At 40.1% G+C, this 12653-nt stretch overlaps 1 protein-coding gene across 1 annotated transcript; it reads left to right on the top strand.

The window, feature by feature from the left end:
• Positions 1-1736: 1736 nt before the first annotated feature.
• Positions 1737-9592, top strand: LOC131932421 (mediator of RNA polymerase II transcription subunit 16). Its single transcript, XM_059289333.1, has 13 exons — positions 1737-1945; positions 2532-2703; positions 2923-3015; positions 3288-3422; positions 3539-3790; positions 3900-4010; positions 4619-4873; positions 5297-5600; positions 6049-6278; positions 6589-6727; positions 7632-7759; positions 8116-8331; positions 8837-9592. The coding sequence occupies exons 1-13, from the start codon at positions 1809-1811 to the stop codon at positions 9209-9211; spliced, it is 2547 nt and encodes an 848-aa protein (XP_059145316.1). The 5' UTR covers positions 1737-1808; the 3' UTR covers positions 9212-9592.
• Positions 9593-12653: the final 3061 nt, after the last annotated feature.

Below are 12653 nucleotides of genomic sequence, written 5' to 3'. Positions count from 1 at the left end.
CAATACCGTGTTGTCATGGTGGGGGAGGGAGGGGGGGTCGAAACTTGATTACACGCTCAAGTTACGTGAGAGATAAATAATGGCTTAGGGCATTTGTTAAATCATAATTTGTAGTCAGGCTCGTTGTTAAGTTATGATTTGTATTTCTGTAGACATAAAGCCGAGTGGGAGAGTTACGGTTACTACACGGTTAGGCGTCATGTGATTGTAGGACACCACTTACCCACACACCTACGTATATACGCACCTTTAAATCATTCTCTGCGTGTATTGTAGCAGAATTACAGTTAATTGTAGGCATATTACTATATTTTTAAACCAGATACGTTGCTACAATTATCCAGTTCTCAATATAGGCCTAGATCTATTATTCTACTGCCTAGGTTTTGGCTGGGTTTAATTTTTTTTTTTTTTTGTGTACTGAGCGCAAAACATATGACTAGATAAATTATATATACAATATTAAGAACAAAAACTTGACGTTTTATGGCTTTTATTATTATGAAGCTATGGAGGTCGACATGAGCACAATGTCGCCAATTGCTGTCAATGAACCTGGAACATGAAATCGCTGTGATTAAGGTTTAACACCCACCACCTGCCACAGGCGATACTTCCTGCTCTGTGTTCCAGGGAAGAGGTCGGCACGGCAGAGGCGTAGCGACCCTTCCCGGCGCCCGGGGACAAACTTTCAATTTGGCGCCCCCTCGGGAACAAACCTTCAATTTTCAATTTGCACCCCCCCCCTCAAACTTTCCATTTGCACCCCCCCCATCCCATCTATTTTTTTCATATCTATAATGCAAAACTGCACCTAAAATGAGATTTTCTATTTGTTTTCCCAACCTATTTTGGCGCCCCCTAAGGTCGGCGCCCGGGGACATATGTACCCCCTGCTCCTCCTTCGCTACGCCTCTGCGGCACGGCAGTCCGGCAGTGGACAGATGGCGTGTGTGGGGGGGGGGGGGGGGGGGTTGACCACCTCGGTGAGTTGAGCTCCCCATCCCTGAACTCATGTGGGCAGGTTTTAGAACTGTCCGTAGGGTGGGAAGGAAATCATTTTAAATTGCTTTACCACCAGGAATAAACAGCAAGGAAACACTGGGCTGGAAAGTGACTTCTGCCAGGCGGGGAAAATTTCAGACCTCGGTAACAGGCCACGAGTGAGTGCCCTACCTCCCCGATATTCTAACGCACCGAAACTGTCACATTCGTGGCTACTTGCAGGTGCCCTAACTTCTATTGTGTGCTGATTCATAGCCTAAGAGAGATAAACTCAGCAGGTAATGATCTTCGTAATGAAAGAAAGTCGCTGTCAGATCTCATGCCTTGTTTTAGCCCACTCGGTCCAAAATAAACCCCATAAACTTCACTATGTCAGGCCGTAGACCAGTACATCGTCAACAAATAGATATTTTCTTTTTTTTTTTTAATGAAATAATTTTTACAAAGACGAGTGATCCAGTAAGAAATTGAGTATTTTAAATACAGCGTTTACGTCCCTTATTTTTAATTTAGAGTGTCATCCTCTGTTCAGACATTTACCGCTTATTGAAGAAAAAAAAGGGTATTAAAATAGACCTATATTATTAGATAAGATATTGTTAGCGCAAATGACGCTATAGCTGGTTAAATTCTATTAAAATCCATAAATATCGTAAAAATTATTATATTCTAGATCTAGATTGATTTTTCACTCCTTTTACGGTTGAAATCGGTCGTTTTTGGTTAGTAGTAACTCCATAATTGTTATAATCATGTTGTAGTGTAAACAAACAGAGACAAATTATTTTTAATTAAATGTTAAAATGGAACTTGTTTATTCTATTGACTTCAAATCTTTTTCAAAGAAAACTGACTTTAGTTTTGAAGAAAAGATTTGTTGCAGCTTATCATGTAGAAATATAGTGGCATTTAGCAGAGCTAGAAAAGCAGATAACGATGGGTACGGTGACTGTTTCAACTTTTTGAATATTTTCAATTTTTGTCTCTTTCACCAAATTACCAATATTCAATTTACCATTTTTACTCATCGTACTGAGTCTGTCTTACTCTTTCTTTACTTTTTTAAACGCTTTAGGCCTACTTAATAATTCTAGAATTAGATCCAGCTCTACTAGTTTTACTAGTAGTAGTAGTAGGGGCCTAAGCCCTAGAATCCTTGATCTGATGGGGGGGGGGGGGGGTATTCTTTAAAATTTAGCAGATAGATCTGTTCTAGTTCTGATGAGTCTCTCTCACTGTCTGCTCTTCTATACTTTAAGCTATGGCTATATTTATATGCTATTATTATAAGGCCTAGCTATTATTAATATATTATACATGCTGCTATCTACTCTAGACCTAAATCCACAAATTATGTCCATAGTCTAAGTCTGGCATAGTAATAGTATGCCTACATGTAATTTTCTTTAATTACCTGTTTAATTACTATTTGCATAAAGCTCACTGCAGCTAGACCTAGATTTAGAAAAATGGATTTTGTCTTTTTGTAATAACTGAGTTCCTTGAAACATTTTTATCAAATCTAGTGATAAACTGGACATCTTTTATGAAGTGTGTGTTGTAGACTTGGACAAGCCATGGCAGGAGTACCAGGTGACCACATACAACTCATCAGTGTCTTACATGAGGTGGGACCCTGCAGGGACAACTCTGTTAGTTGTCAATGCAGCCGGCAGGTTCAGCTTGTGGAAAATGAAGGTATCTAAGGTTCTCGTCACTGTCATGTTTCATGGTTAAACTTTGCTGTTTTAATTAGTTGTGTGGATGATTCGTCATGTTGATAATACATCTCCCAACAAAATAAACTTGCAAGTGTCTGTTAAAGATGAACATCAAAGGTATCAAGACGTTGTGAAGAATCTAGACTAAACTTACTTATGCTAACTTTATAATCTTTTTGACTCTTCTGTTGTCTAGAACTATCTGATCAACGTCTGGGAAGAATCAGGGTTTGTGGACATGGAAAAAGAAGAAATTTTAGTGCTGGCATGGCTTCATAATGGATCACAGGTTTAAAAAAAAATGAACTATGTTTCTTTTTGTGTTATCATTTTAATGTGCTTATGTGGTTATTACTATTAGACTGTCGTCTTAACTACAGATCATTTTATATTGATTATCAAGAGTGACATAGCTGTACTTTATTTTTTATTAATACAGAATTTTTTTTTTTTTTTTTAATTTAAAGTTTGATGTATACTGTCAGCTCACTGCTACAGATCATTATTTTAATTGAATGACATAATGTTAATAAAAATAAAATCAAAAGTTTACTTTTTCAGTGTCTTTTCAACCCTGAGGCTAGGGAAGTCATTACTTACAGTGAGAAGTTTGTGAGGAACAAACTTTCCCCATCAGTAACTCAGTTTGGGAAAAAACCTGTTGATGGTTGGATAGCAGTCACATCCACTGGCATGGTGAGTTGTGTCTTGTTCACTCTTTGACTTTAAATAGAGTGGTACAAAATCTTACCTTAAATCCCTTTGGTAGTCAATCATGTATTTATTTAAACACTTATCCATTGTATCCCCAGCTCAATGTAGGTCTGATTCCTGAAAAAGGTGGCCCTTTAATAACCTCTAAAGCATCCCTGGGCCAGTCCAATACGCACATAATTCAAGCGGACATCGCCTTCTTGCCTGACGCACAGATCCTCATAGCCACCAGTGATGGCCAGCTCTCGTCATCCATACATTGCTATGTCGCAGCGGTCACGTTAAAAAACCACTTGTGTTCCATACGATGCAGTCCGTCTGCCAGTTTTTTCCTTAAAAAACAGCCAGGGGTAAATTCTTTCCTAGTTCTGGATATTGTATGTTGATCTATTGGATACTGAAAGCTTTTTTCAAGCAATGGTATCATTTACTTTATGTGATAAAACATTTTTATTTTAGTATGAGAGTGGAGTACAAGAACCTCGGCTGACGAGATTGAGCTTTTTGAGCAGAGAGAACAGTGAAGTGTTGCTGGCGTGCTGGGGGAATTCCAATTTTAGCTGTGTGGAGGTAGGTTGGGCTCTGTGCTGGGGGACTTCCAATTTTAGCTGTGTGGAGGTAGGTTGGGCTCTGTGCTGGGGGACTTCCAATTTTAGTTGTGTGGAGGTAGGTTGGGCTCTGTGCTGGGGGACTTCCAATTTTAGTTGTGTGGAGGTAGGTTGGGCTCTGTGCTGGGGGACTTCAAGTTTTAGTTGTGTGGAGGTAGGTTGGGCTCTGTGCTGGGGGACTTCAAGTTTTAGTTGTGTGGAGGTAGGTTGGGCTCTGTGCTGGGGGACTTCAAGTTTTAGTTGTGTGGAGGTAGGTTGGGCTCTGTGCTGGGGGACTTTCAGTTTTAGTTGTGTGGAGGTAGGTTGGGCTCTGTGCTGGGGGACTTCAAGTTTTAGTTGTGTGGAGGTAGGTTGGGCTCTGTGCTGGGGGACTTCAAGTTTTAGTTGTGTGGAGGTAGGTTGGGCTCTGTGCTGGGGAATTTCCAGTTGTGGAGGTAGGTTGGACTCAGATTCACTTTCTTCTGGCTTTACAACATTTTTATTGACTGTCAAGTCATGTTAGTTTCTAGTCTTGTTTCACCATGTATTATCAATGATTGGCTACTGAAATTCTAAAATGTGAATCCCTAGGTGTGGCACCTGATTGAGCAGACTATACCATTAAACAGAATGTTCCAGAACGCAGCAGTGACAGAATTTGCATACAAAACAAAGCGCTGGATCCACAAGTCACATTTCACACAAAAGTCTGCCCTCACTGATATAGCGAGACCAAAGCTACCCATCAGTCGCTCATTCAACATGGAGTCTACCAATTTTCTCTCCTACTTTGTCTGTACCTATAGAGATGGCACCATTAAAGTGGTTCATAGACAGAGTTATCAGGTGAGTTGTACACCTGGGCTGTTACATTTATTGGCTGGGTTTCATTGGCAGGTAAAACAATCAACAGACTACAGTTGGTTTATGTTGACAATTTGAATACCAAACTGTTTATGCAACATTCTTTAAATTAATCACAAGTGAAAGCTACAACTATTGTAGTCCTATGAACAAACAACAAATCTAAGACAAATTAGATGATACTAAATTATGGTTATGATTGATTAACTAGCTTTCTTGTAAAAACACTGGTATTGCAGTACAGTATCAATGCTGGAGTTAGATGCTGAGGTTTGATTAGAGTTGTAAAACTAGCAAAAAAAAGAGCTTACGTTAATCTTATCAGGATTTTTACCAGCACCTTGATTTTAAATTCTAGACAACAAACACTGCAGGAATGTTATTCTCATTTGTTTATTTCTCCAGGTGATTTACACAGCATCAATGGATCAGCTGATCAGCTTTAAGACCTTGATACCAACAGATCTGAATAATTCCGAACCACCAGAGAAGAGGACACGCATGACCGCCCCGTACCTCATCTCCGTGGTCCAGACCACCACAGGGTGTGGGCTGGTGGGGCTTGGGGAGGGGCGACTGTATCTGTTCCGCATGTTCAACTCCCGCGATGGTTCGCTCCAGATGCTGCCAGCCTTTGTTATTTTATTGCTGGAGTACACCATGTTTGTTGGGCTGGATGTGTGGGATGTACTGCTGGCTGTCAGACAAGGTTTGTTTTGTTATTTTATTGCTGGAGTACACCATGTTTGTTGGGCTGGATGTGTGGGATGTACTGCTGGCTGTCAGACAAGGTTTGTTTTGTTATTTTATTGCTGGAGTACACCATGTTTGTTGGGCTGGATGTGTGGGATGTACTGCTGGCTGTCAGACAACGTTTGTTTACAGTAGTCTGGGGTATCTGTCTCCACAAACTTATACATTGTGTGGTGTTGTTTGTGCGTGTAACTGGATGTATGGAGTGTTCTGTAGGACAAGGTTTGTTTACAAGCTTTAACAATGTATGATGTCATTTGTATGGGACATTCGTTCAGACAATTTTTTTACAGTAATAAGGTGTGTCTATCTGTACAGGCTTATAAATGTTACACCATGAGACTTTGAACCTAGTTGGTTAAAGAAGTTATCAGCTATTAAATATTTTCACTGACAACTTACAGGTATGATAGAAGGTATTGTAGACAAGCTGAACTCAAACTTCCAGAAACAGTCGTCAGCCGTACAGGAACTGCTACACCAGCGCCTGCTGCGCCTGAAGATGGCGCTGTACTCCTGTCTTGGTGCAGGCAGCCAGAAAGCCGCAGATTGTCGTGCTCTGATTACCCTACATGCCATCGCTACAGTTCTTAAGTCCTGTCTCAGGCCAAAGTCTGTCACAGCCCAGGATAAGGTCAGTAGCCCGGTTGTTGTAAACTATATCATTTGGACACTGGTCAGTGGGGTCATTAAGTAGAGCTGATGGTGTAGAATTTGATGTTTCTGTAGTTGAGGTATATAATTGGATTGTGACGCTGATCAACTCTACTTAGCTTGTGCAGACCAACAAAATCAAATGACATAATGTATGAAAATTCTAGAGACACATGGGACAGTGATATGAGTTGAGGATCTAAGACATATTTAAAGAATGAAACATTGAATGTTGTATCACCCTGGCATTAGATGTTTGACCAGGTTAACCATATCAAGTGTATCAACAGGGTCCAGCAGAGAAGTTGACCCACCTGTGTTCAGTATCACCAGAGAAAGACCTGGACCAAATCATCAAATCTTTAGATTTTGACGAGTTTTTTTTGGACTCGATCAAGAAAACTAGCAGTGGTAACTCTAAAATTGAAGGTCAGTCCCTGAGTTTGTTTTCTGTACAGTGCTTGTAAGTCTAAATGTTCCTTCTTGTAATGTGTGAAATTTACATAAAATGTGTCGTATTGGACATCATCAAGTTGATGAGAATCCTTCCATTATATTCTTGTCATGGATATAAAAGGTGCTTTTTAGATTTAGTGTAGTCATCAAAGCGGCCGTAAAAAAAAACTAAAAAAAACTACATAATTCAGATATTTAATATTTTTAGAATCAGTATTATAAAAGTTGCAAATCCAGATTACTTGAAAATAATTTTTTGAGTTTAAGGCTACATTTCTATTTATTTTCATCAAGCCTTAGTTATAACTCGGGGTTTCGCTTACGTAAGACAAATCTTGATTGGCTGTTTAGGAACTCCGAGATCGATACTCTTAAAACGCCACTTCATAAAAAATCTTATAGTAATTCGTACTCAAAACTTGGTGGATACAATTTTTAAATAAGATTATTTTTTAGACCCAGCTCAGCCATGTTTGTTGTCATTTTCAATGATTAAATGTACACAAACAAAAACTGTTTGGCTTTTTTTTTTTGTTTAGTTACCAAAAATACTAAAAACATCAAAAACACATCATACATCCAATCTTTAATAATGTGCGACAAAAATCAAACAATCAGATGTTTATAAGCATATTTATTTTATATTGTACATGGGCCTTTCAAATAATTTCGAAACTATTCTCTGTTGGGTCCATTGAGGGCATTAATATACAAATATTAGTTTTTTAATGATAATTTTCATTAAGATTTTCATTCTTTTTAAAATATCGGCACTCTGTTTATAGTTTGTGAATGAGTGACCATTCTTATGTTCCATCAATTCATTTAAAATTCATTTTTCTGTACTGTGTGTCACCACTAATATTTGTTTCTCCAGTCTCACTACAGGCCTTACAGCCATTTATACAGTGGGTGACAGACTTTATTTTACACTTGTTGGCAGCTGTATCCATGTATCCGAATCATCCACAGTATCCGGGATCCACAATATTGAAAAATCCACAGGTAAAATATAAATTGGTGTAAGCTGTGTAATAAAAAAGCTACTTTACAAAGTATACATAGATAATTTTTGTATAATTTTTAATATAGAACATAATTTTGTAATTCCTTGAAATCAACTTAAATTGTGGGGGTTCTGTGGCATATTGTGTACACAGCAAGTCAGCTGATCTTGTGGGATTAACTTATAATATTGTAAACAACACAAGTCAGCTGATCTTGTGAGATTAACTTATAATATTGTAAACAATACAAGTCAGATAATCATGTGAGATTAACTTATAATATTGTAAACAACCCAAGTCAGCTGATCTTGTGGGGTACCATGTAATGTAACTCATGAAAACAATATTCTGCAGGTGCTGTGTACACTACGAGAACTTCTCATCATCATCCGTATCTGGGGCAAGCTGAACCCCGCCTGCCTGCCTGTGTTTTTGACCACAGTGGCCATTGACCCACTGCTCTACCTGTTCCAGCTGGTCACTAAAGCCTGGATCGCTGCTAGAGATGGCATGAGTATAGAGTCCACTGACCAGACCTTTCTAGATGAGTGCTGCAACTTGCCTAGTGAGGTTAGCTCCCCTCATTGTCTCACATTCCCCCTCCCATCACCAACCCAGTTAGCACCTCTGAGTTATTACCTACTAATATTTAATATGCTGTTAGCCATTTAAAAAGTGTTCATCTCATTTCTAAGTGCTAGCTGTTTTGCTGTAAACCTTTCATTTGAAGGACATTGTTAATAAATGACAAACTCAGTTAAGTGTTACATACCGGTATGGACATTATTACTTTAACCTATCCCTAAACCCAAAACCTAAGGTTTAAAATTTCCTGGTTTAAATATCATTAAGAACCAGATAATGCTTAATAGTTTCTGGAAGTTCTTATTAAAGACGACCTCACGGTCAGAGGCGTAGCGACCCTTCCCGGCGCCTTGGGACAAACTTTTGATTTGCACCCCCCCCCCACCCCCCCTCAAACTTCCGATTACTTTTTCCAACATATGTCCCCCCCTGCCCCCCATTGCTACGCCTCTGCTCGTTGTTGTACTTGACTGAAGATTGAATCTTTCAGATGTTGCTGCCCAACTACAAGAAGACCTATGGCGAGGAGATGAACTGTTACCTGGCATTCTCCCAACCTTTCCCCATCAACTACCAGTTTGGTGTGGAGCCAGATTTTTTGTTCAACCCGCGGTACCTGAACCGCGTGTTCCCCCTGGACCTGTGCCTGGACGCGGAGCAGAAGTTCGACTGTGTCAGGCAGATACAGCTGGGGGTGCAGCCCCGGGAGCACCTGAGGGAATGTGTCCGCTGCCACTCCCTCTCCCTCAAACGTAACCCCTCCACCACTAGGTCACCACTGCTCAAGGCCTGGGAGCTCAGGTTTGTCAAGTCCTGTTTGTGTGGAGGACATTGGAAGGTGGTGCCACCTACAGGACCCAAGTGATTTAGTCCTTTTTATGTAGAGGACATTGTAACTAGGTGCTACATATATGACTCAAATAATTGTTAAAATAGTGTCTGTATTTAAGACATTATACAGTGGTGTCCTACAGGAGCCATACAATTATTGTTTATGTTGAGAACAATGGAGTGTAGAGGACATTGAAAGAAGGTGCCAGAACAGTTTTTTAAAGTTGTTCTTCTGTGAAGGAAACTACAACACTAATGTGGTCCCACCTCATTCAGAAACTCAGCCCATATAACGTTTTTTTAAATAACACATTGTGTTTGAATTTTAATGAACACATTGTTTTGAAATTTTAATAAACACATTGTGTTTAAATTGCTGTCTTTTGTAACAAAAGATAATGGAATAAAATCATTGACTTTTTTAATCCTGTGTTATTACATTCTTTTTACTTTCTCGCATACAGAATATAGAGGGAATATTGTAAGCATGCTTAAAAAGTTAATGAAATTTTGAGTTTTCACCTACCAACTTTCTCATATACAGAATATAAAGTATGTATTGTAATCAGAAATGATCAAAACTGATTTTTGACACATTTTTGTTTTATATCCTCCCCATGCTGAAAAAAACTTTGCAATCCTGTCCATCTGTGTGTGTGTCTGTTAACATGATAATTTACGTAATGGTTCCATTATCTTGATCAAATTTCATATAAGGTATGTCAAATTTGTAGCTTTCTATTTTTAGCAATTTCCAGTAAACAGAATGAACTAAACTACTGCTGGTCTCTTACAAGCAGATCTCTCAAGTACCACTAAAGTTAGCTACACGAAATTTTAAGTACTAGAATTAGATTGTGTCTGCAGGTTTAGCTCCACTTTGGAACAATTTCCTGTAACCCGAAATGGTACTTTATTTCTGTGGGAACAATAACTTCATAACTATTTCAGTTACTTGGAGGATATTTCATATACAAGTTTTTAAAAATCTTATACTTTGATCACTCTCAATTTTTGAGTGACTTCTGATAGACAAATGAAATTCCATACATAGGTATATGATATGTTTGTTATAAAATTTTGATTGATTACCTGTGATCGGAAATTGTACTTTACATCTTTTCTTATTTATCACAAAAGGCAATCAATGTCCTTTATAAAGTAGAAGTTATCTGTCTTATTATATTCACACTGTTTGCGTTCATTATGGTGCTCAATTCTTTTTTTCTGCTTGATTCTATTATGTTTAAAAAAATTTAAGTATTTAAAAAATGAATAGAACACATGTCAAGAGCCATGGAAGTGTCATCCCCTACCTTTATATAAGAAGAATTTAAAAGAAAGTTTAGGGGAGATAACACTTGTTATTAAGACAGCCGTGATCAAAAGCTATCAACACAACCTTCCACATACAGTGGTCCCTCGACATACGAGGGCCCTGACATAGGAGATTTTCAAGATACGAGCAGTCGAGAGAACTATTTTTTGGCTTTGAGTAACGAGCAAAACTCTGATTTAAGGGTTTCATAGTTCATGGAAAAAGAAACGCCCCAAAAAAGTTGCAACTGAGCACACATTTCAATAACAAAGGGAGGAGAAAACAAACGTTATTAAGTTTTCTTTCAAAGAAAAAGATGGCTGCAAAATATAAACGAGACATTTGCTTTTATTCAGTTCAATTATTGTATTAAAAAAACAACACCAACTTTTAAGATGCCCCGCCCACTTAGAGGGGGGGGGGGTGCCCCACCCCAGCGCCCCCGCCCACTTGGGGGGGGGGGGGCGCCCCACCCCAGCGCCCCCGCCCACTTGGGGGGGGGGCGCCCCACCCCAGCGCCCCCGCCCACTTGGGGGGGGGGGCACCCCAACCCAGCGCCCCCGCCCACTTGGGGGGGGGGGCACCCCAACCCAGCGCCCCCGCCCACTTGGGGGGGGGGCACCCCAGCGCCCAGCGCCCCCGCCCACTTGGGGGGGGCACCCCACCCCAGCGCCCCCGCCCACTTGGGGGGGGGGCACCCCACCCCAGCGCCCCCGCCCACTTGGGGGGGGCACCCCACCCCAGCGCCCCCGCCCACTTGGGGGGGGGGCACCCCACCCCAGCGCTCCCGCCCTCTTAGGGGGGGGGCACCCCACCCCCGCATACTAGGGGGAGGCACCCCGCCCTAGCACCCCCGTCCACGTGGAGGGAGGCACATTACCCCACCCCAGCCCACTTAGGGGGGCACCCCACCCCAACGCCCTCTGCCCACTTAAAGTGGGAGGCACACCACCCAAACTATACCCACCCTTCTAGCAGAAATATCTGAAAGAAACCCCATTATTAAAGATGCAACATCTGCCCTTTAACCCTTATAAAGAACAAACAACACACGAAAAGCTGACATGTCAAGCTTTTCTATACAATAAATGTTTCTTTTATTTTTATTTTCTGGTTCCAAATTTAAGCATATAGATCTATAAAATGCTTTGTTTTTGTAATTTAAAAAATCAACTTTAGTTTGATGTATACTGTAAAACTTTAGATGTTATTAAACGAAAAAGTTTTAAATTAAATTTGGAGCCAGAAAATAGTCAAGTAATTTAAAAATTGGAGTTCAAATATTGTTCCGTTTTTTTTTTCAAATTGACAGTTCTTCTGATGTCATTAAGTAGGTGACAGATCTTCTGGTGTTATGAGGTAGATATAAATCTTCTGATATCATTTAGCAGGTGGTAAATGTTCTGATTTCATTAGGCCGATGACAGATCTTATGATATCAGGTAGGTGGCAAATCTTATGATGTCATGAGGTAGGTGGCAAATTTTCAGATGGCATTTCACAGGTAGCAAATCTGATGTCATTAGATAGGTGACAGTTTTCTGATGTCATGACAAAAAGTGGCAAATCTTCTAATGTCATTTGGCAGGTGTCAAATTTTCTGATGTCAATTTGCAGATGAAAAATCTTGTATTAGGTGCAAATCTATTGATGTCATGAGGTAGGGGCAAATCTTCTGATGTCATGAGGTAGGTGACAATCTTCTGATGTCATGAGGTGACAATCTTCTGATGTCATGAGGTGACAATCTTCTGGTGTCATGAGGTGACAATCTTCTGGTGTCATGAGGTAGGTGACAATCTTCTGATGTGATGAGGTAGTTGACAATCTTCTGATGTCATGAGGTGACAATCTTCTTATGTCATGAGGTGACAATCTTCTGATGTCATGAGGTGACAATCTTCTGGTGTCATGAGGTAGGTGACAATCTTCTGATGTCATGAGGTGACAATCTTCTGGTGTCATGAGGTAGATGACAATCTTCTGATGTCATGAGGTAGGTGACACTCTTCTGGTGTCATGAGGTAGGTGACAATCATCTGATGTCATGAGGTTGGTGACAATCTTCTGATGACATGAGGTGACAATCTTCTGATGTCATGGGGTAGGTGCAAATCTTCTGATGTCATGTGCTTAAAAACCTAAAATTAAAAAGATA

Source organism: Physella acuta, unplaced genomic scaffold (assembly GCF_028476545.2).
Source record: "Physella acuta isolate Inbredline_101_S28 unplaced genomic scaffold, ASM2847654v3 ptg002167l, whole genome shotgun sequence".
NCBI lineage: Eukaryota > Metazoa > Mollusca > Gastropoda > Physidae > Physella > Physella acuta.
The sequence above is the reverse complement of the archived record's forward strand: the minus strand, read 5'-3'. Positions and strand labels throughout refer to the sequence as shown.